Below are 25,186 nucleotides of genomic sequence, written 5' to 3' on the forward strand. Positions count from 1 at the left end.
TCGTGGTGTTCGTGGTCTTCGCCTCCGTCAACCCCTACAAGAGGAACTTGGGCAATCCGGCGATGGCTATCGGCATCGCTTACCTGTCTTGTACCCTCGTTGGGGTAAGTGCTTTTTTGAAATCGGGCTCTGTTTACGTCATGACTTGTGCCCTTAATACTTTTTCTTCTGTTTCTTTCAATTTTTTGCCCCTTGTTAGTGCAAGTGTTTTTACTTATGAAGGTTAAGATTTGCTTAAAAATAGTTCATTTTTAACTCTGTAGATTTTCAAGCACTTCGTATACATTTCAATTTTGTAAGTCTAGCTTTTTCTTCTGAAATTAATCGAATTACAGAACACAAGTCATCTCTTCATTCATCCTTTATACTTGCAAGAAACATCCTCAGCCTTGACCGAGTGATTACCGTACACACAGACCTCACCAGCAGGTCGTCAACTCCCCCTTTTTTTTTCTATATACTTTCTGTTTTCCCTGTGATCTGTAACATTTTAAATGGACACCACATTCTTTGGAAGCTTAAATTTCAAGTCAGGGGCTCCTTGTAGGCTTGTTCCATATGAATGGGGATTTATCTTCTGAATAATAATAGAATAACTAATAATTAATAATAATAATAATAATAGAAACCCTTTGTGACATTCACCTCTGATTCAGTTCTGTTCTGCTCCAGTACTCAACCTGTAATTAGAATTATCTTCTCTGCTACAATTCTCCTCCAGCCTCCAAATGCTTCCGAATCATGCACCCCCCCCCCCTCCACCTCCCTTTCATACAGCGTATAAACTCGTATATACTTTATTGTTCATAGCCGCAGTGTCCTCTCAGTGTCCCGATTTCCTCCCGCCCTTTTGGGGGCCCCTCGCCAAAAAAAAAAAAAAAAAAAAAAAAAATCTGAAAGGAAATAAAAAAAATGAAAAAAAAGCTGAGCTTTTTTTTTTTTTTTTTTTTTTTTTTTTTTTTTTTTTTTTTTTTCGCCAGTTTTTGATTCAAACCTTTTCGCGTTTCGGAAGTGATCGAGGAATCCGATTGTTATCGTAGCTGTTGACTCTGTAATGTACTGTGTGTGTTCCTGGCGAATATATCCAGTATATTCTGTATATATATTCGGGAACAACGCCCCACATAAATGCACACTTGCCGTGCCTGCGAGCGAGTCGTGTGAAATGCAATGCGGTATTGATTTGCATTTCTCTCTCTTTTGTGTGTGCGAGAGGGCAGCTCCCTTTGATGGGCCCTTTTGCTGTCTATAATTTTTCATTAGCGGTTAATTGTCTCTCGCTCGCTTGCTTGCTGCAGTCACAGAGGAAAGAGAGAGAGAGAACATAAAGGCCAGTGTATGGCCGTTTTTGCGGCGATCAGCTTTTGAGCGACACTGCAGGGCGTGTGGTTAATGGCTGCTTTTATCTGATCCGTGAAAGGGAATCTGGATTTATGCTCTTTCAGGTTTTCCTTTCGGTTTACCTCGTGTTTTTTTTTTCCTTCTACTTTCCAGTCATTTATGGTTAATTTTTGATTGAGGATTTTTTTTTTTTTTTTTTTTTTTTTTTTGTGGGGAAACTTTTTCGTATAGTTTTTTTTCTTCTTTAGTGCTGGTTTTTAGACTCTCAGACTTTCATGTTTATTTTAAATCATTATTTTTTTTTAACTTTTGTTCGTGTATTCTTTTAATTTTCTCTGTTTTTGAATCTATGGTATAATCTTTTCGCATTTGAATTTAATTTCGTTCCATTTTTCTTATTTTCCCCATGTGCTGTACATTTGCTCTTACCACTTTCATTATTTTTTATTGTCTATCTAATGTTACCCATTTCCCCCCATCTTTTTTTTTATTTCAATCTTTCCAAATCAATTATTCCCCTTTTCATTTTTCCATTGTTCCCCAACAAAGATTTTTCGTTTAGTTTTCGGATATATTTTTTTCTCTTTTTAATTTTTTATTTTCTGGTGTACTGTACATTTTGTTGGTTTTTTGGTCATGTCCTTTAGAATTTTGTAGTTTTTCAGTACTGCAGAAATATTAACGTTATTTCTTTTCAAACTTATTTGCTTTTTACTGTTTTAGTGTGGTGCTGTTTTTTTGCCTTCTCAACCTGTAGATTTTATTGTAATGTGCTGTCGTAAAATGAAAAAGTTTCCTGTCCACCTTTTGTGAGCATCACTTCCGTATTGGTAGCACTTTTTTTACAGTGCCTTTTATCAATATTATTTTGATTGTCGAGTTTCTGACCTCTGTCTCTTTTAAGATTCTAAACCTGAATTTTCATTGTAGTGTTCTTTTTAATTTTTTTTGACGCTTGGCTTTTTTTGTAGTTTTTAATAATTATTTATTAACGCTAAGTTTTTTGTATTTTTCATTATGAAACTTTTTTTTTGTATAAAAAGCAATATCATTCTTGTAGTTTGGGTGTAAAAATTACGTAAGTTATCATGGTTGTACAGTTGGTGTTAATTACATTTTTATTTTGAATTTATTTAGGACATGTAGCCATCCACCATAGATAGACAAGTCAGAAATGAACGTACAATGTTGAAATAGTTTTAGTGAAAAAGAAAAAAAACTGGTGCTATTGTTTATAAGTTCAGTTAACTATGTTTTTATAGATTTAGACTGCATTGGTTGTCCAGTATTCGACGGCGTTTGGTGTTCATATGAATATTTGCACAATCTGGTAGTGTTTATTTTATGTAATTGTCTATTCTTAATCGATTTTGATCACTTTAATGTTTGCCTGAGCGTCATCTGTTTCTCTGCTGCCCATTAAACGTATTTTTCGTCCATTGTTTGCGAATGAAACCTCGGCCATTGGTTATCGAGAAACTGGCCCATTGTATCAGGGTGAAATATATAGAAGACATTCTCGTCACCATGGACCATTAAGCTCGAGTACTCGCGTTTTTCTTCTTTCCGGAGATGTAGTATGTAGTTCCTAGGGGGGGTTAGGGGAGAGGAGGACCCTGGGGGTGGGGGTTCGGTGTGGGACTCCTCCAAGGGGTGGTAGGTGGTCATTGGACCTTTAAAAAATGGCACAATACAATCCTCGATTTTTAACATCCAACAGCCGTTAAAAGCTGGAGATAGAGAGGAGGGGTAAAGAGTCCCTAATGGATTTCTTTACTCTCTCTCTCTCTCTCTCTCTCTCTCTCTCTCTCTCTCTCTCTCTCTCTCTCTCTCTCTCTGTGCGCTAAAGATTTAAGGCTGATATTAACCACAGTTGTTGTTAAATATGAAAATGTGAGTTAGTTCATTAGGTTAATCTGTGGATTAAATTATCAAATCTTAAATTTGAACAAATGCAGTTTTTTTTTTTTAATTATGCATTAAAAAGTTAACGTCGACCGGTGTATGTGTGTGTCTGTGTGTCAGTAATTTATCGTAAAATTGATCTAATTGATCAAGAAAAGGGAGGCACCTGCTTTTCATATTCCTTTCACAGTAAAGATATTTACCGATAGTTCTGTCAGCCATCATTTCCGCTTGAATTAATTTTGTTTCCATAACTGTCTGATTGTTTTATTTCTGAACCCATTACCATTACCGCTGACCATGATGCTTGCATGAGAAATCGTCAAGAATCTCTTTTTAAAAAGGACATTGAAAATAAGGTTTTTTTTTAAAGGTCATGTTACGTGGTGCTTGACTATTACCTAAAGAAATGGGTGTAAGGGGATGATTAAATATTACCTTAATATTTTCTAATAAACCTTGAAGAGGCTGTCTTCAGTACGAGTGGTCTTGGGCTCGGCCGTTCCCTATTCCCACTTGTGGTAACTTTATATATAAATAGTAAAAGAAAAAAAGATAGTGAAAAAAAATCGCAGCATGGTTGCGATATTCCTTTCTAAACGGCAAATGTCATCTTAAGCGAGTGGAATTTCTGCAAGTTTTGTTATAGTTACCAAGAAGGCACTAACCAAAATGCATGACACTTTAAACATGAATCTAACCTAATGAACTGCAGCGCCTCAGTGTGTTATAGTGAATACAAGAATAAACATAATGTCATAAACAAGGGAAACAGCTAAGTAACAGAAAAAAATGAGTCGTTCTAAATTACGTAGGAAATACAGGCAAAATTAATTCATTCTAAATAAGCTATTTTAATTTAATTGTACAAACTAATCTCTCACTACTTATAAATTAGATGAATCTGTTAGTTCCATTCAACAAAAAATAAACAGAGAGAGAGAGAGAGAGAGAGAGAGAGAGAGAGAGAGAGAGAGAGAGAGAGAGAGAGAGAGAGAGAGAGAGAGAATATTTTGTGGAAGAATTCATTTGCCTTCATTTCTCTGGGGTTATTATTTTCTCTCTTCAAAGGGCGAGGAGGCCTCCTTGCAACGTTGATATGCAGGTTCATTAAAAGCTATTTAAAAGGTTTCTTCTTCCACGAAAAAAGTTGCATAAGTATTCAAGTTGCACGTTGCAGGATGCCGTGTGCATGCGTAAGTGGTGTAAAGTATTAGTATTTGTTCGTTGTCTTGAGTTACATCCTGAGCCATTTAAATATAATTTTGGATGTGTCCGCACAGTTTACAAAGGCCACCTGTGTTCATCTATTTTTTTGTTAAAACTTGTCCTTGTAGAAGGTATTGCCGTCAGTTCACCTCATGTGGTACACTGTCAGCATTATTAAAGTGTTAACATCATCCCTATGGTTCCCAGCTGTAACTGTATAGCTTTTTACTTTACCTCCCTTCCAGCTTCCTTTTTTCAATCTTGCTGTCCACCACCTCTAACTGGTACGGCTTATGCAGCCGTGGGGGTTTCTCCCATTTCCATCTTCAGATCATTGTACTTCTATTTTTTTTTTTTTTTTTTTTTTGGGGGGGGGGTGGTTCCTCTCATTTTGCTGTCCAACCGCTCTAACTCGTCTTGACAGGCTAAATTTTTCATAAGTCAATTGAGTCAGTGTTTGGTCCCATGTTAGCCAAGTTTCAGTATGAAAGAAGCATTTTAATCTAACAGAATGGATTATAAACGTTTCCGTCGTTTAACACGATTCTGCACGTTTGTTAATAGTGAGGAATTACTAATAGTCAAACCAAAATGACTACGAACATGACTGTCGGTAGCTACGTTACTAAACTTTTCCCTGACATATAATAATAATCCGACTCCAGTGCTTCCCTCAGTTTTGGGGTTCTTTAATCCGGCCATAAAAAAACTTTCTCTCTCTCTCTCTCTCTCTCTCTCTCTCTCTCTCTCTCTCTCTTCCCACGGGCTGTCCAGAAGAAAGAGACCGTTCCGGCTTAATTGATATAATCTACCATCATTCGAGGAGCCATTAACAGTATTTTTTTTTAATAGCCTCGTGATTCTTGTAGCCAAGTGGACAGGATTTAGGTGAAGTTGCCAAGATTTGGTCGCTCAAGTTTTTTTTTTTTTTTTCCCTTCACTCTTGGGGTCAGTTGATCTCTTTGAGGTCAGCCGTGTCAGTTCACTTACTTGTATAATTGATAGCTTAGGGTCAAGGTGGTCCTGACCTCTTTGCCCAATTTTCAAATTGTTTTAATGAAATAAACAATTGGCGTATCGCTGATTGATTACCTATTACGATGAGTAGTATTTTATTCCCGTATATAATAATAATAATAATAATAATAATAATAATAATAATAATAATAATAATAATAATAATAATAATAATAATAATAATCCGGAACCCCACACTATAAAAAACACCTAGTCGAATAGGATGAAGGTGAAAAAAGTAATAATAATAATAATAATAATAATAATAATAATAATAATAATATAATAATAATAATGATGATGTATTACAGGTGCAAGCCATTTAAGCTCTTTGTGGGTAGCAAGCATGATTTATGATAATTAGAAAATGTGTCTGAGCTGGTCTGGAACTGATATTGTGTTTTAAAGCCTGGCATTCTCTCTCTCTCTCTCTCTCTCTCTCTCTCTCTCTCTCTCTCTCTCTCTCTCTCTCTCTCTCTCTCTCTCTCTCCCCTCGTTTCAGAGCGAGATTTTTTTTATGATTACCTCCTATTTTCCCCGAAAAGAATGGAACCCACTTTTTTATATTATTTTAAGAGGAGGCAAAAGGTGCAGTAACCTTTTGTTTTTATGAAAAAGAGCTGTTGCTTGTTTCTCTCGCCAGAGAATTCGAGACGAGAGAGAGAGAGAGAGAGAGAGAGAGAGAGAGAGAGAGAGAGAGAGAGAGAGAGAGAGAGAGAGAGAGAGAGAGGTTGGTTTCATCAGGATTTGAATGGGATAATGGGGTTTAGTTCATAATGAGAAAAGGCTAAATGTGGCTGTGTAATGCCATTCTTTGAATAATACTTTTTTAAGTCTTGATTTTATTATTATTTCGAGGGAGCAACTCATCATCATTAGCGAGAAGCGAAAGTCGAGAGAGTGAATTCGGGCGAGAGTGAAGTCGTGGGGATAAATGAAAACCAAGAACATGGAGTAGGGGATGTTAATTTGTATGATGGGGGAATGAAATCTTATGCAGAGGTGTTTGTGAGTGAAGTGGACGACGTTAGACGATAATAAGTGAAGCGAGAGATCTGAGAGATTTTTAGACATTTGGGTATAAAAATGACTGATGAGCCGCCTGTCCTTTATGGAAGTGAAGTACGAATGTTAAATGCACATGGAAAATAAATGTCTAAAGTGGTTTAAAACGAACTGTTGACGTAGCGTTATGACGCGAGAAGACTTGAAAGGATGAGAAATGTGGAGATTTGTAGAAGTGGTAAGAGGGTTATTGGAGGTGAAAGGATGAGTCTCGGTGAGTCGAGAGATCAGTTGATTATGAGGAAAAAAAAATGGACAGTAACAGATGCACAAAAAGTGCAGTAAAGAGGAGAGAAAGACATAGAAAAGTTGGATAGAGGGAGTAAAAGATCTGTGGGAAAAAGGAGGGTTTTATATCCAGGGATTAATGAGAACATGTACATGAGTGAGAAATGACCCAGGGTGTATGTATCTGGGGCGTTTTTTTTTTGTTTTCTTTTGTTTCTTTTTTTCTCTTTTTTTCTTTCTTTTTTTCTCTTATTTTTTCAGCGGGCCGCTGATTAACCTTCTGTATAGGTATATGGAATTAATAATATTGTGGAAGGTTTCTGTATACATGGGATCTATCAGTGATTTTGTAGCTGTAATGTGAATTTAGCAGTGATATGTATTGTTTTCATGAATTACCTTTTGTTAATGGAAAGTAATAGAGATGTGTGTGTATATTATATATATATATATATATATATATATATATATATATATATATATAGTGTATGTCTGTATTATATATATAGGATGTATAATTAAGTTAAGGGGTTAGGAATTTAGAAGTATGAGGGTAGAGCTCCAACCACACCCAAGCCACGCCCTCTTCATGGGAAGGGCGGTAAGATGACATAACAAGGAGGGAGATCGTAAAAGCAACGCCAAGAAGCGTGGGCGGTTTTAGTGACCCAGAATAGATTGCAACTTTACATTATTAACAAATAAAAATGGTTGAGTCTCGTGTTCACGTATACGACAGACACTCTGGTTTAAACGCTCCTTGTTTATATGTTTTACGAGTCTAAATAAATATTCTTAGATGTATTTCTGTATTGATTAATTCTTTCTTTCTTTTACAGCTTCCGTTGACTGGGGCCAGCATGAATCCCGCACGTTCTCTGGGTCCTGCCTTCGTTAAGAACAAATGGGATGCCCACTGGGTGAGTCTTTTGAAGAGTCCATCTCGTTTCATGCTTAGGTAGGCTGTGTCCTAAGTGAACTGTGTCCTAATCAGTGTCCTTCATTCATGTCCTAATCTAGGTAGTACTATCTTGGTGTATATTTTTTTTTTTAATTATACTCGTAATCAGTGGAAGCATTGAGAGAGTACTGGCTTCGATTCATAGACTGGTTCAAGGTATTTTAACGGTATTTTATAAATTATACCTGCGTATATAATATATATAAGTATATATATATACATATATAATATATATAATTATATATATATATATATATATAGATATATATATTATATAATTTTAATATTATATACATATACATATATGTGGGTGTAACTAAATCCCTTCTAGTGAGTGTTTATATTCAGATAATAAGAAAATGTCACGTCAAATAAATTGGGAAGAAAATACCAGTGACCTTTTAACCAGTTCATATTAGTGTGAGGGAGCCGACCCGTCACTCACTAGTCTTATGAATGGCCTTACAAGGAATAATATCTATATACTACATATATAATAATATATATATATATATATATATATATATATATATATATATATATAGTATGTATGAAGGTATGTAATATATCGTTACTAAAGTGGCATTATCGCCATAGCCCTTTTATAAGTGCTATACATATGAAGAGATTGTGGTATCTAATTTTCTGTCATCTCATGTCCATTATAGTAGAGTGCCTTGCGTTTTTGTCCTGACGGGAGTTTTTACCCCACCCCCCGTGAAAAAAAAATTATTGATTGCATTTCTTTTCCCTGGGCTCTCGCACGATTATTCATCTTCCCCCACCCCCCATATTCAATCGCGTTATAATGAGGATATATGGCCGCCCCTTTTTCAATGTGTTTATACCGAGCGAGGGGTGGTTGAGAGAGGTTTTACACTTGCTGTAAATGCACAGCGAGGCGGAGAGGTTGTGGTGGTGGGGTGGAGGGAGGGGGGTTGGTGTTGGGGTTGTCATCAAGTAAGAGAAACTTTAGGAGTATTCACTCCCACGGTCCGTGGGCACAAGTGTTGAACCGCCTCATGTGGCCTTTTGACTGTTGTTGTTGATGACGATGATGCTTCGTACGAAGGTTGAAGGGAGAAGAGAGAGAGAGAGCCATTCAGAACACTACATCGAGATGTCAATGAACAACAGCTGGCTCGATCTGGGGGCCATGGGGAGGGGGGGGGGTTCCCTTTGGAAGAGTGACAGCCCGGTCATCGTAATCAGACTTGCGTTTGATTTCGGTCGTTTTCGTCGGTTCGAAAAGGTGTAAAAGAGCTTCTTCGTTAGATCGGAGGAACGTCGCGTCCCTCGTTTTAGTAGCCTCAGTCATTCAGGGTCCTAGTGCCAGCACGCAACGCATCATCTTAATTAGCCTAGCGAGAGAGAGAGAGATAAGCTGGGGGGGGGGGGGGGGGGGGGGAGGGGATGAAGATTCATCTCTCATTCTCTGATAGTTGTATCGTTAACACTCGGGATTCGGTCGTTAATTTGAGATTTCCGTTTCATTATCGCTAAAAATGTATTCACAAATTATTTGGTTGTGTCGGTTAAAAAAAATAGCATATAGATATATATATTTATTTTATTTATTTATTTATTTATTCATTCATTCTTCCCTGTGCGCCGAAGTAACCCCTCAGAGTTTGTGCCTTCCTTCCGAAAGTTCGCAGTCCCACCCACGGCCACTTATGTTTGGAAATACAAAACTTTGTAACACATGGTTGGCATTGGGGGAACTTTCTCTGTTTGCACTGATGAACATCGTGAGCAGTTGTGTTTATTCTGTTGAGAGAGAGAGAGAGAGAGAGAGAGAGAGAGAGAGAGAGAGAGAGAGAGAGAATCGGTTGGTCTTGAGTCTGATACATTTTCTATGGTACTATTCGTACATGTATTAAGGATGTTAGTCTTATTTTCTAATACCTCTCATGGTCCTAGTTCTGGAAATGATCGCAGTTGTTATATATATAGAGAGAGAGAGAGAGAGAGAGAGAGAGAGAGAGAGAGAGAGAGAGAGTCAGTCATCAGTTCACAAACTTTTTTTATATATGTTCATTCTCACATTACACCGCCCGGTGATCGATATCTATCATTAATCTCCATTCTGATGATTCGTGGTTAATCCCTCTCTTAGGCCTTCCCCTCTCCCTCCTTATCCCCACCTGTCATTCTATCCCGTGCTGTTATTCCCATGTGTTACTCTCCCTTTTTTTGTATCTTCCTCATACAACATGTGCGGAGGATAAAAACACAGGTGCTGAGGGAGAGCATACCTTCCACAGTAGGATTAAACACGACTGTCCTTGTGTGAAATTTGTCAGTAGTGCTGCAGTAGTTCGAGAAACGAAATGCATTTTGAGGGTTTGCCCCGGCTTGTGAAGCTGTGGATGTAGTTATTACCTGCCACTTATTAAAAGTCAACCCCATGGTTTGCTGCTTCTACAACTCTTGAAGTTAGTGTTAAATCTCCACCATTCAAAGCATTCTCCCCTCTTTTCTTGATGCAGTGCACAATAAATACCATGAATATCAATTAATTTGATCAAATTATTCCAGGTTTACTGGGTTGCACCTCTCTTGGGAGGAATTACAGCTGGTTTGATCTACGAATACATCTTCAATCCTCACCGGCTCCCAAGATCGAGGAAGGATTCAATAGATGGAGGTGAGTCCATTTTCGTGATTTGCTTTTAAGGTAGCCCTAAGGCCATGTTTGAAACCACCCACATTTACAGAGCAGAATCAGAAGGTGACATGGAAACCCGAGTTTAGCATTAGGTACTAAACTTAGTATAAAAGAGGGACATTGATTTTGTAACCAAGATGACATTGGCAGCTAAATGTTACATTTGTGGTATGTTCTCTTCATGGTAATGAAATTCACATGAATAGAGTAGAGTTCTGTGAAAGGTTTGTACATTACACCTGCTACAGACATTATTATTGTAAAATGACATTTCTATTCTTTATGTCAAACTTGTCATGTTTATATCAAACATAACTTTAGTCAACTGAATGTTTAGTGGCCAACTTCAGAAACTGGAGTAAGTGAATGTTTTAGATTTATTTTTATTTTTTAATAACAGGCAAACAAGTGGACTTTTTAGGGATATTCATTAATTTTTTTGGTCAGATTTGCTCATTTGTTTTTTTGTAATTTTCTTCCTGCTTTACAGTTTATTTTATCCTACTTTTTGAGAGGTTTGTAGAGTAGCATTATAATCTAAATATGGACAGTGGAATCCCCTCTGCAGTAGTTGTGTAGGATTTATGTGCAGTATATCCATTTATATAATCATGCTCATATATTTTATAGTAGTTTACATGGATTATTGTGTTTTTTCTGTCCTCAATTTATTGGTATAAGCAGATGCGTGAGAAGGAAAGCCAACATGAACTCACTCTATGCTAGTCTCAAGACATTTTGCTGGGCTCTTTCTCTACCTGTCAATTATGAAATCCCTAAGAAGGGTTGGCAATTAACACTCCAAGGTTAATGCTCTGGTAACAACTTGCATGGCCTACAGCTTTTTGTTTTTTTATATTCTAGGTAATATAATGATGGATCTGAAACATCTCACAGGGATACCCGAGGAAAAAAGATTGACAGTTCCTTTATTTCAGTATACGTATAGCATAATATGATTATAGTAGTGTACCTTATACTTAAATTATCTGTATTTTTATGCATAAATTTATAGTTTATTAGTACTGGCAAAATAGATAAAAGTAGCAATGCCTGAGTTTGCCTATGTATTTCAAAGCTCATTGTATAATTTAATAGGTTCCAAATAGGGTAGTTATTGAAGGAGGCATTTTGCAATTAATGAAGAGCAGTTACGTGTACTAGATTACTATACTAGTTTAATATTTACTGTGAAAGTTAAGCTGGTAGGAAAATTTAGACGTATGATTTTAAAGTCAGGAGCATATTACTCTCGTTAAGCATTTAGTGTGTAGAGTATTTTTGTGAAGTTTTTGTACACTTCACATTTCTCAGCATGGGAGTTAAAATATTTTTGTTATATTACTTCCTTCTATTGGAAGTCAAAGATTTCAAACAAAATGTTTTTAATGCCTAAGATTTTGGATACTTTGAACCTTGATGGTGTAGCTCTAGTCTGTGTTTTGCTAAAGTTGTATGCAGGAAATAATAAGAATAATTTCATAGTCAAGGATAATGCAATATATAGTCCAAAGCTAGTAAAGCTTCTGTCAGGCTTTTGCACTGTAGTACAGCACTTTTATGTGAATGCATGGATTTTTAGCTGTGCTAGTTTTCATTGGTCAGAGTGCATGAAATTCCCAAAGTTCATTTTATTGCTGATTGTGGCATGCTATTTGTAGTACTCTTAGTCCTGTGCAGTCTTTATTTCCCTGTTTTTTTATTACTTAGGTCACATTAACTGTATTTTTAAAATCAGTGGGAAACTTGGGTAAAAGTCACTATCATTACAGTCTAGTAAGTCATTGGATGAGTACAAATTAAAGCTTTTGTTAATATAAATGAGAAGTATTAAAGTTTTGAGATAATTATTTAAACTTGCATACTATATGATGCCAACCCGTTGTATAAATGTGATAACTTCTTCCTGTACAAATCTTCATATAAGAACTATTATTGTAGGCTTTCACATAGTTAACATTAGCTGGAGCAACTATTTGTGAATTCATTTAGCCCTATAATACTGAATTCATCATAATCTTTCATATATACATTGTTTTGCAATAGTATTAAATTTTATCAGCTTATTAAGAGAACTACTGGAGAGAGCATTTAGCAAAGTTAATTGCAGTCCAGGAATCTGACATTCTCTTGTAAAATTATTTTTGTTATGCATTTTTAAACTTCTGTTTTAGGTTATCTGGTACTTTGGTCTATTTTTTTAATTGTTCCATAGTATTATTATAAACATCATGATTGACTAATTTCTTCATACTTGTACACACACTATTTTTGTGCATTACTTAAAAATGGGAAATACAATATAGTAAGAATTACTGTACATAGTTGATTTTTGAACTGAGGGTTATTAGTTACATATTGTTGTGCACAGACACTGTAGTTGATGATAAGTGATTTTTTTCAGCAGCCCTTTACTGTAACCCTCATTTTGCTGCTAGGTCTTTTTCCAGTCACCTATCCAGGGCAGTCACCTATCCAGGCCCTTGAGTGTTACCATGCTCGATTTTTTAGTTCTCATGTAACTGAATCATTTAGGCAGATTGTAAGTGTCTGTATGACTCCATATTTGAATCTCAATGGAACTTAGGGCTCTTGTCAAACTAATTATTAAATCCTTGGTGAAAAAGTGTGTGCAAGTATGAGGACAAGAAAACAATATGGGGAAATGGTGTACATTTTTCAAGATCACAAAATTGAGTTCATAATTTGGTGACCCATTTTGCTTTGGTTGTTTATAGATCCCTTATAGTTATTAAGTTAGTTTATCTTTCGTAGTGTAAGTTTATAAAAAAAAGAGCTTTGATCTGACTGGGATAGAAGCTTTGGTCTGACTTTGATAGAACTTCAGGTTCCAATATGTGTATTGTGATTACTAGACAAATTTACTTAGGCATTTTGTATTTCTTGTGAGCATTTTAATCTTTATGTTTTCCATAAATAGGATATTTTTGGTGTATATTCATACCTCAAACTATAGTTTGAAAAGGTTTGTGAAAGTCACGACTGCTAAGTTAGTGGTACTGTCAGCAGGTACTTGTGCTATTAGAAGACCAAATACAAAACAAGAGCCTTCATAATGGTTCTGATTCTTTTAGATATACGTATGGTAGTTAGAAAAAGCTTTAATTCTTTTTTGCTGGTGGTGGGCTACTGATTTTATAACAAGCTTTCATGACATTATTTCACTGTTTTCAACAACCATGGTTGTGCAATTGAAGTGTGCTCTTTACTTGAGTGCATAATTGCATACAAAGATTACGGTTACTTCTAGACCTCGGGTCCATCGTCATAAGATCTTAGTGTTGTGTCTTCAGGCTTTGAAGGTGGGATGGTTAGCATAAAGGTTCCAATGTGTCGAGTAGTTAACGACAGACACTATTCTTTTTATGCCAGACCTTGGTTAAACCATGGAGCTTTTTGGAAGCAAATGGTGAGGAGGGGGGGTTACACTTCAATTTAGATTTTAATTCATTTTAGACCAGTCGTCAGGAATGACAGTACGTAACTGGACAGTAGTATTGCAGTGAGCTCAGGATCAGGAATGGGATCCCATACAATATCATTCATTCTTATCAACATATTTGTCATGTTTTCCTATTTCACTATCATAATATGAATACTTTTAACAAACGTCCTTCTCTTGCATTTTTTTGTGTGAATTACAGTATGGTCCAGGTCTTTTATCTTTGCCTTTCTTCATGATTTTTAGGCTCTCCCAGTGGTTTTCATTTTGCTACTTTCATACCTACTACCCACTTGCCATTAGGACTGACTGACTCATCTTTCATCACATACCAAAAGCTTCAAAGTCTGCAACATATCTTAAAACATAACCACTTGATTGGTTAGGTGGTTGGAGTTATCACCTGTTGTGGCAGCAGTCCATTGGTGTTTTAGTTTAAATATACTATACAGACAGTGGGATCTTAGTACTTTTTACCCATTGACCAGTTGTACAGTATCTGCAAAGATAAAATATACGCTAATTGGATATTACATCACACTGGAATTTTAAATGAACATACAGCATAGTAAATCCATTTTAGTTACATTTAAAATCTAGTTTTATGAATAAGGCAAAAGGCACTGGACATGCATTGTCAGTTTTCACACAATCTGTGGCTATTGTTTGGAAAAATCAGTGAAGCAGAACAAAAGATATAAGAGAAAAATAGAATTTGAGTTATAAGTAATGGGATATGGTAATTTATTGAGTACTAAATCCTTGCAGAGTAGAATCAGAGTTATTGTGGATGCATATATCTAGAAGGCTTATATTTACAGATTTGTTAAATTAATGTTTAGAACTGCCATTAGATATTTTATTATATATATTGAATAATGATATATTGATCTAGGGTTTCAGCAACTCACAAAATTTGGACATCCTAACTTCTAACTCGTTAAAACTAGTATTTCTATGCACAAAGGAATATGAAAGGTTAACTGTTAAAAATTTAAAGTAAACAATCAGTCCTCCAATCTGCCAATTTTATGAAAATATAATGAAAGCAGTTGTGTCCATGGTAACTTACTACTGAAAAGCTTCACCAGTATGATTATTAATATAAATTCATAAATTTTTTTTGTGTAATAATTTTCCATTTATACAAAATCTTGAAGACTTCCCGTAAATAGCTGTATGTCTTTTTAAGAATGACCTTGAAATAGATAGGCTGAGTAGATTATGTACAGTTTACATTAGTATTCCATGACCATTTTCAGAATTTGCAAAAGAATTCCATACATTTTTGTCCTTGAATAGCACTGGGAAATTTGCATGTGGATGAAGATGAAATTGTTTGCAGAGTATATGATATAGATGTATATAGAGTCTGGCATTAGCCTATTTAAGCCTTTTAAGAAATTCTTTACTTGGTAGTTCTCCGACATAATTATATAGCTTGTATGAGAATGGTATCAGAATATTTTCCTCTAGGTATGTAACATTTATTGTGAGGAATTGGTTGTTGGGAAGTTTCCTGAATGCCTTCTAAAAATTCACTTAACTTTGCTATATTATTCCTTTATGGGTGTGGCGTGTGTTGCAGAGCAAGGGGTGGAGTCATTTCCCTTAAACAGTGTTGGTGTTGGGCCAAGAGGGATGCACGGGGGTCATGTGGCAGAGGGCCGCCACACCCCTGCTGTGTATCCACAGCATTACCATGTTCATCGGGAAGACCAGTATGATGCTCGGCTTTATCTGGCTTATCCCCCAAACAACAGAGCGTGAGGCGGCCAGGTATCATCACATTTACACCCATTAACATCACCATAAGCAAACATGCACCTTACTTATGTACTTTGGACATGTTCATTAAAGTGCTTTTCTTCAGTGAAATGGAGACTTCAGTGATTGAACAGAAGGTTATCTGTATTGTATGCCAATGCCAATAGTGACCATATAATATATATATGTAGTTTATAAGAAACTAATTGAAGTTTTGCACTTATGTGAACTTGTGCAATTTGCTGGAGTTGCTAATTTGTGATTAACATGATTTGTTGGCTTTAACACATAAGTATGCACACAGCGTCATGATTTGTGAAGGTTAAAAGTGGTGTTAAATATATATGGGTAACTGTAGCTAATGCCAATAGAAGAATTGTTCTCTTTTTTTTGAAAGTGAAAAAAGATAAATTTTTGGAAAGAAAAAATAATTTCAACAAACTTGGAAAACTTTGAGTGCTACTTTTGATTTAGCAGGTCTTGTGGGAGTGCAACAAATGTGCATCTGTATCTGATGTCTAGTAAATAGTAAGCTTTTCGTTTTTGTTCACACGTGATACATAATGCATTGTAGTTTTCTCTTGTGACTCGTGGGCATTTCTCTATTGGCATCAATTTTTCTATTTTTTTTAAAGTACTAAATTCAAGTAGTGCTTGTGTTTGTTTGTGAAGACTAAACAGTCATTCTTGCAATGCTGAGCTTTTGTTTGCTGCATTTGAATGAGAAATGTAACCTGGAGACTGTGTAATGATTTAGAATTCGCTTGCCGAGTGTTATGGCCACTTCGATTAGTTGTGTACCAATAGCAGTTTGCATTGAAATGCAGTGCAGTAAAATGTTTGGGAATAAATAAATTTGGTTATAGGCAATTCTGAGAATTATGGAAATTTACATCACTATTGCATTGTATGCCACTTTGAAAACTACTTTTCACAGTATTAGTGATAATTGTTACAGTTCAGTTACAATATGTAGTGTTATGTTGCTAACAATATATAGTGTTACATTGCTAACATTGGTTATGTCTTTCGAACCTGAACAAATATAGCATTGGATTTAGTATCTTGTCTTATTTTTATCTTAGGCTTCTAGGTTTGGTGTTAAATTTTTATTATTTTAACATGACTTTCAGGTTTTGTGTTAAATTTTATTTCAAGTATTTTAAATTGTTCCTGTAAAATATTCATTTGTATTTTACATGGCCAGATCAAAGTAATTAGGAGTCCCTTTTCTAGAATACAAGTACTGACTATCGAGTTTGTTTCATGAAGTTTTCAATTTACTAATTTCATAAGGTTTGTGGTGCTCAAGAATGCAGTACATTTGAATGGAATCGATTATGGGAAGTAGTATTCCAAATTAGCCATTATTTAGAAGTTGGAGTACATGATTGATAAGGTGCAGAAGTAAATTGTTTTGTGAATGATTTTAGGATTTTTATGCTAATTGAACTTTATAGGGAGAAGTTTTGTGGACTTGAAAAATAAACTTCCAGCATATTGTTTCAAAGTTACGGGGCCATGGGTGTTACTCTGGTAGAAATATTATGTAGTTGGTTTTTCATACAGATAGTAAGAGGTAACAGTAGTGGTAGTTACTGTAGTAGTACTTTAAATTACATAGAATCTTTGCATTAAGAGAACCTTTGGTACGTGAAAGGATTGAGAAGTTTAACTCTTGTGACCTAACAAATAAATCATTTTCAGAAATAGCTTTATTGAAATGTATAATTTACTGTAAATAATTGAATACTATTGAAATGTATAATTTATTGTAAATAATTGAACAATTACATTTTCTTTTAACTGTGTTCACATTGCAGTGATGAGGACTCGGTAACATTAATGTATAATGCTGTACAATTTTGGTCATTTCATACGCTAAGGGCTTGAGTTCAGTAAAATTTGTATTTGTAGACTATTTTGTAATGACACAAATCTCAAGCAGTCCAGGCTGTTCTAAGGCACCATACGTCATCTATTCGCCTGCTTATTTTATTTTTTATTTGTATTTTTTTTTTTGTAACAAATAGTAGTTCATACGCTATGGGGGGGGGGGGACTATGGGGGGGGGGGGGGAGACCAGATTCCTGAAGCAGCTCTTGTAAACATTCTTCCATATGATAGGGGATGTATCTTATAAATGGATGGATATATATTTGTTGGTTCCCTGGTTTATCTAAGGAGGAAGACTTCAGGCAATCTTCATCCTCTTCTCCAACTTTTCACATCCCTTATTTTATGGTATCCATAAAAGATACTATGTAAAATGTCTGCCTGAGTCAGCCAACACGTACACATCCTCCTCAAGGAGCTTCTGATATTATCTGAACCTTTGATTGACCAGGGACTTCGGGGTGCTTAACCTTCTTCCATTTTCTTATTGTATTTTCATGGATCCTGCAGGTCACAATTAAACACACTGGTACATTCAGCAGCCTGAGAATCCCCTTCCTAATTGCAATTGTTGAGTGACGTGGTTCTGGTGAAAAATAAACTATTAAGTAACATTTTTTCTTACACTGCTTCGTACTAATACTTCACAATAATCCTACTGCTTTGTAACTAATACTTCACAATAATCCTAAGGTGATGAAGTTGCTTGCTTTGAACTTGTTATGCTAGGTCGGTTAGATAACTGGCTCAAGTGTGAGCTGTGAGTGATTGGTTTGTTTGAAAGAGAAATATTTAATTTAAAAAGTTTTTTTTTTACCAAGTTTTGACCGAAAAAGTTATATTATTTTTAAAACCATTTTACCAAGTTTTAAACTCTATAAAAAGTTGTTCAGTGTCTGCTCTACAGATACAAGCTGTACAGTAATAGTCATCTAAATTAATGAATTTGGTGAAGTGTAACATTATAAAAAGTTGTTCAGTGTCTGCTCTACAAATACAAGCTGTACAGTAATAGTCATCTAAATTAATGAATTTGGTGAAGTGTAACATTTACATTTGTCATGACCAATTTTTACTTTATTATGGATTTAGTATATCAGTAATTTGGGCAAACTGTGAATTTGACTGGGAGACAAAGAGTAATTAACACTACTGCATATACAAGTGCAAGGAAAACTTTTTACATAGTATTTACAAATAATAGTAAGGTGGACCTCCAGTATTCGCGGATTTCTCTATGGATCATATCTACCAATTATTCTTCGCATACATATTTGCAATATTTTTCTATGAGATATATCCACAAATTACTATTTTCCTCTCAATTTCATAAATAAATCCACTTTTTGTGATAAGAACCAGGTATGTATAAACATCTTGGTGGGTTTTTCTTAAATTTGAACTAACAAAATAGGCAGTTCTTCACGTTTTAATAGGGGTTGTAAGTATTCGCAGATTCTACCTATTCGCAAGGGGGTCTGGAATGCATCCCCCACGGTTATGGGGGTCCACTGTAATAACACCCTGTAAAAGAAGCGCTCTTGAATATATTTAAAAAAAAAAACTAAAAAAAAAAAACAAAAAAAAAAAATAATAAAACATTATTTCTATGTATATAATGCTGTGTGGAACTATTGTAAACTTTTCTGAACAATTGTTATGTTGCAACATAAGTTTTTATACTACGTATAGTGTTTTCACTTTCTACAGGTTCATTATATGGTTGAGTGATAATGTACACTAATGATGAATTAGAAATTATTTATTGTGTATTTTTGGATGTAAACTTAATTATGGTTACAGTATATAAATACAGAAAATGATCACTTACAATATTGTAAATTCCTGTTCTTAACCCTCAGCTTGGCTGTGTTGTATTCCTATTTTTGCTGGCTGACTGTCACTTTCCACAGCACACCCTGGGATTAAAAAAAAATGAAAGTAGACAATCTTGTTTCACAAATAAATATTTTAAAATTTTTTTTACTTAGTACTTAATAGCTTGTCAATTAATAAGAATTAAATAAAATGCTGGGGATGGAGCACATTGCTATGACAGTCCCTGTTTTTCTGAATAACTTGCTATTGACCACTTAAAATGCAATGTAAAAAACTGAACTTTCACTCCAAGACATCTACTGAAAGTCTGATGTCATTTACTGATTGTGCCAGTGAAGGCAAATACTGCTTCAAAATCTAGTCTATTAAGAGTTTATTAGATCAATTCAATACCTTTAGTCATAACCACTTTTGGCAGTGTCCTTTCTCCCTTTGAGAACTTTGAAAGCAAAGTTCTAGGATTCTGGAATCTTTGGGAAATTGTGAAATTCTGTCATGGTAAATGGAGGCAGAAGCAGAGGAGATATGTTTTTGTGTGTGTGCCAGTAACAGAAAATTGACCACTTTACTGGAATATATCAGCCACAAACTGTGTTGGGTATTTGTCCTGCAGTATGTTAGAAAACCTACCTGTGTGATGGCTGAATAATTTTCAAGCAAGTATTTTGATTGCCTGGATATTGTAATGGAATTTCCAGGGGTAAGATAACCTGCTGATATACAGCATGTAGCCATTTATAATACACCGATAAACTGGATAACAGCAGAGCTCTTACAGGAAGAATTGTGAAAAAGCTATTTATTAGGGTCTCTGTGATTAAACATTTCAAACAGGACCCCTAAATGATCTACACAAAGTTCCCAGAAAGGTTGGCAAGCTAGTTTTATAGCCCACTGACACCATCATTTGGTTTCTTCTGCCTTGAAAACTTTCTGTGATGTTTTTACTGACAACCCAGGGAATTAGGTCTGTTTTTCCTCTGAGAAAATATTCTTTTAAGTTATGTGGCATGCAACTGCAACCTTGATGATGCCGTGATTCCTGTGGGAAGGTGCTGTTAGCCAATTGTCTTGAAATCCACAATACTGAATGTTCAATGTTAAATTTTTCTCCCGGTGAAGAATCCTCTTGACTGTCAGGAGTTCTATGCTGTTAACAAGCAAGTTTTCTATGTAGAACATAATCTTGACACTGATGTCATTTGTGTATGCACTCCAGCCTTCATTATATGTCTCTCGGTCTTCCTGCTGAGTGGCTTGATGTTAAAAATTGTGGGGCATAATTGGTTGGTTCTTCTCAATTACCTGAGTTGAGCTTTGTTAAAAAATGGCTAAGGATGGGCTGCTGTTCCTTTCCAATGTTGAGGATGAAGAAACAGTGCTTGCTCTTGATTGGCAACTTTTGCTCTCTCTCTCTCTCTCCTCTCTCATCTCTCTCGTCTCTCCTCCTCTCTCTCTCTCTCTCCTCATCTCTCCCTCTCGCACCCCCCCCCCCCCCCCCGATGCATAATGCTCTCATACTTGTCATGCAGTAGCAGTCTAGGACCTTGGGAAAAAAAAAAAAAAACATGCATCCAATTTTTCTCACATATATAACCTATATATCTCCGGCAGAGGGAGTGGAATCAATTTCTGCTCTAGTCCTACCTACATGCACTTGCCTACCATAGCAGGATTGTAATTTCATGGTGTATAAGGTATATATAATAACTGTTCACTATACCCTCTGAGTGATGAACAGTACAAAAGTTTGTGTTAGGTCTGTTCAAGGGCATTCACTTCCTGCATACACAAATTTTCTCTTTGATTGCCATTAAATGACCCTGATAACCTTACACTAAATTTAAGCTGACTGACAGTCTTCCTAAATCTAGAAATGGCATTATCAAAGCAAAAGGAACGGATGTAAAAAAGGAAAATTCCAAAAGTACACACACAAAATTGATTACCAGCAAAACCTGCTGAGTGAGTGATAATGGCTTCCAAGAAATATCTTGAGCTTAACTTGTCTCTACTGAAGTTACTACATAACTGGCTTGAAACATCTTGGCTTAACTATCTGTTGGTCTGTAAAACCTGAAAAAGAAAAAGTATCTCAGATTTTATATAGAAGTGAAGATTATTTTTGAACAGATGTTTGTTTAGTGGATAAAAAGCTTAAGAATTTATAATGTTAAGTAGGAGCCACAATGCCTATCAAGGAGAAAGCCTTGTATTTCTTGTAAGAATAATTCCATTTTGGCTGACTGGCAGTGCAACATGTATGCATCCTAAGGAAAAGAAAAAAGTGCTTTGTCACTGTAAGAACATTTGTGCCTTCTATATGCAGTTTCATGCTCTGATAATTACAATTTGCAAAAGATGCCCAGTCTTTGTGTACTTTTGTCTCTAGCTTATGTTAAGCTAAAGTTGACTATTACTTCCAGCTGAAAATAAAAAACTTACTTTAAGGAAACTTCACTGGGTTACATTTCCTACAATAACTATGCCAGTGCCCAAGATAACTATTTTAATTACATGAGGAAGGAACCTATACCAATCAAAGGAATGTTGGCAGTTATGTCCTTCAGTTGAGCAAGTTATTTCAGTTTAAAAAAGTGGCTTTTGTATTTAACAACTGTTGCTATATATTTTAATAAATCTGGTAAATAATTGATAGGATAGGATGAAAATAAATTAATATAAGTACTTGAAGTGAAAATCCTTTTTACTTTTTAAAAATATATTCCCTGGTTAATGGGAATTATGTAGTACGTATTGTGCATTTACATAAAGGATTGCTTGCGATTTCCTATTCAACTCCAGGGTATTGAGAGCTTTTATGAATGAGTCACATTTGCTTATCTTATGAGAAAGTAAAGTATAAATTTACTCCCTCAGTTGCTTAAACTACCTATTTGCAACTAACATTAAAGAAATAGTATATGCCTAAATATTTTCAGATATTTTCATATAAAGTAAGTTGAAGTGAAAGTGACGCATTTTCTTCTTGCCTTAGAAACAGAAATGGCAGTATAATATATATTAAGAACAAGAATTATGATATTACATACAAATTGTGCTTTACAATAAAACAAAATATTTTGAATGTGCTAAAACAGGAAAAAAAATTAATATCATCTTGGTCCCACAGATGTGATAACTAATTTAGCCATTGTTTTCTTGTACTATGTAAAAACCTTGCTCAAAATGTTATAAAAGAATAAGAGCTGTTTTCTTTGGGTGTTTGTGCTTGTGGTTTGTTTTTGTTTCAAACTTACCTTTCTTATAACTACCATCCAAATCATCTTCTTAAGCTGGAAGTAGTTAATAAGGGAATTTTCAACCATCATCACTGCATGTAAAAACAATGACTTTGCACTGTAATGAGAAAATAAAACCAATATTAAAATTGTTACCAGTTTCTCACTCACATTATTACTTACTATATCACAAAGTGTAGATAGGATTAAAAACAATAAATTAGGCCAATAGATAGGGATTATGACTTAAGGTCACCACTATTTGAAGACTATAAAAACCATGACATGGGAAGAAATTATTTTGTATAAATGGATAAACTCTATGCATGTAATGTGCATAAATACTAACACTAAATTACTAAAAGCTTAGTAGTTATAAAATTAAAAACTTTTAATACTAAAATTCACTACATAATTATCACAGATATCTATATGTTTGATCTACAATTTATTACCCAAGCAATGCCTTTGTCATTTCCTAATACCATGCACACAACTGAAGGAAATACATTTTTTGTGGAACTAGAACCAATTCATTGATAAATTAAAACTTCCACTCTATAAAAACGAAGGGTTCATTTACTTTATAGGCTCATTTAATGGGCTAAACATTTTCATGGTAATAGAGCCAGTCTCTTCAATGGGTAAGGTTAATTTGTCATGTAATCTACACACAAGTTCTTTTTCCTGCATTTGTCACTCCACTGGTATAATTTCTCTGTGCGCAAAATCATGTGAATGGTTCATGTACAGTGAAGTGCAAACCAAGTGATATTAGACAGCAAAATAAGCTATTTGTATGCAATACCAGTTTGAGTATCTTAGTGAATAAAATACCCTTAACTAAGTGAAATAGCATCTGTAAACCAGCTGATACAATCATTCATTCTGAATATACCCATAAAGAAATATAGCTTTGTTTGTATACACTTTACATATATACTACATGCACATGGACTTTTGAAAATATTAACCATGCAATTCTTTGTACATCTAGCAGACAATGTTCTGTACACAGTATTTAAATTCTCACTTTGGGTAAAAATTTTTCTGAGTGAATGCAGTTCTTGAGTGTGTGTTAGATAATTCACTCGAAAGTTTTCAGGTTACTAATGTGTGAGGTAAAACTTGTTTCTGTTTTATAAGATGTGCACAGTTCTTAGTTAAGATATTCATATGGAAGTAACAACTACTCCAAGTAAGTTGCTTGGTTTTACTAAGAATGTATTTAAAATAATTAAAATTTTAATGTAAATTGGAATGCAAAATTTTGTGTGGAGCTTGTATTAAGCTAACCACTCTAGTTATGTTCTTTTATTTAAATTGATATGTTACTAACCTCTCATGTACCCAGTTTATTTCAAACCACTATTTTTAATAATGAAAAGGTTTGGAGTAGATGCAGAAGGAACTGCTGCTTGCTGCTTTGATATTTGTTGTGGCGCAACACTGTTTGTCTGAGCTTTTTATGTTGTGGGCATTTTAACTAAATTAGAATTATGTTCATAAGAAAATTAAGATTATTACAATTACAAAATTTTTCAGTTTCAAATTTTTCTTCAAAATCAGTACAGTAAAACCATTATAGCCCTCTCTCTCTCTCTAATGGCATCAGTTTTCCTAACCTACAGTGACACATATACAGTATATATATACATATATTATTATCAACTGTTGCAAACAGAAGCCCTCCTTTTAGTAATTATGTAGAAAAAGTTTCTTGTTTTCATTCATAACTTTAAAACTTGAATACTACAAGCAATATTTATATTAGTGTAAATTTTTCAAGTTTTTTTTTTTTTTTTTTGTTTTTTTTTTTTTTCTTTTTTTAATTTTTTTTTTTTTTTAATGAAACTTTTCCTGCAAAAAATGAACGAATTGATAAGTTAATATATTATTTAAAACCTTATGCAACCACAGACAGATGCTTTCAGTTTGACATAGGAAATTCATATTACTTCCGACAACCTTGTTGAAAATGTTTTTCTATTTATTTCAGCAGTGACAAGGAGTAATTTACTTTACATGGAAAGTTATGGAAGCTGTGATAATGTCACTTGAGAATGAACACCTGTAAGTTTTAGTAAGATTCGAATGCAAAAACCTTTCATGCTTAATAGTTTATTTTTTTCAGATTCTTCAAGTGTTGGGAGTGATGAGGATGCCTATGATGAATGCTCCAAGCCTCCACCTCGTTATAATTATAATGCACTGCGTGCCCAACACTACTCAGATCAGTACCGCCCAGCTAACTCGTCCAATACCACCTCTCCTTTAGGTATGTATTGATCATTCCCTTAATTTGGTATTCAGTACATATAGAAGGAAAAATTATATACTAAAATTATTCTAGTTTCCAGGGTATTATTTTGTGGGGATCCTCATCCTACACATAAAAAGACGAAGTCAGCCCTATCCTTAAAAAAATTATCTAGTGCTCTTTGACTATTCTGTCAAGGCTACTGAAACAAAGCCAACCATGTAGCTATGGTAGATGGCTGTCATCCATGACCCTGCCTTCAAACTGGATCTTAAATAACTGAAGATGCACCTTGACATCCCTTTAGTGATCCTGAAATCTT

At 34.9% G+C, this 25,186-nt stretch overlaps 1 protein-coding gene and 1 long non-coding RNA gene across 4 annotated transcripts in view; one reads left to right on the plus strand and one right to left on the minus strand.

Moving 5' to 3' along the window:
• LOC135206052 (neurogenic protein big brain-like) overlaps nt 1–25,186 on the plus strand; it is a 104,646-nt gene that overhangs the window by 74,584 nt on the left and 4,876 nt on the right. The window contains exons 3-6 of the mRNA XM_064237243.1: nt 1–104; nt 7,605–7,685; nt 10,268–10,376; nt 24,739–24,882. The exon at nt 1–104 is cut by the window's left edge and continues 98 nt beyond it. Coding sequence (XP_064093313.1) covers nt 1–104; nt 7,605–7,685; nt 10,268–10,376; nt 24,739–24,882 — 438 coding nt within the window. The remainder of the gene's footprint in view (nt 105–7,604; nt 7,686–10,267; nt 10,377–24,738; nt 24,883–25,186) is intronic.
• Nucleotides 17,701–25,186, minus strand: part of LOC135206053 (uncharacterized) — a 77,929-nt gene continuing 70,443 nt past the window's right edge. For 2 of the 3 annotated variants that reach the window (XR_010312665.1, XR_010312664.1), the window contains exons 2-4: nt 22,623–22,722; nt 19,355–19,442; nt 17,701–18,109 (exon numbers count right to left, since the gene is read on the minus strand). This is a non-coding gene — a long non-coding RNA (uncharacterized LOC135206053). Of the gene's footprint in view, nt 18,110–19,354; nt 19,443–21,311; nt 21,439–22,622; nt 22,723–25,186 lie in introns of all 3 variants that reach the window. The other variant, XR_010312666.1, reaches the window with a different exon arrangement.

The sequence above is a fragment of the Macrobrachium nipponense genome, chromosome 29, assembly GCF_015104395.2.
Source record: "Macrobrachium nipponense isolate FS-2020 chromosome 29, ASM1510439v2, whole genome shotgun sequence".
Taxonomy (NCBI): domain Eukaryota; kingdom Metazoa; phylum Arthropoda; class Malacostraca; order Decapoda; family Palaemonidae; genus Macrobrachium; species Macrobrachium nipponense.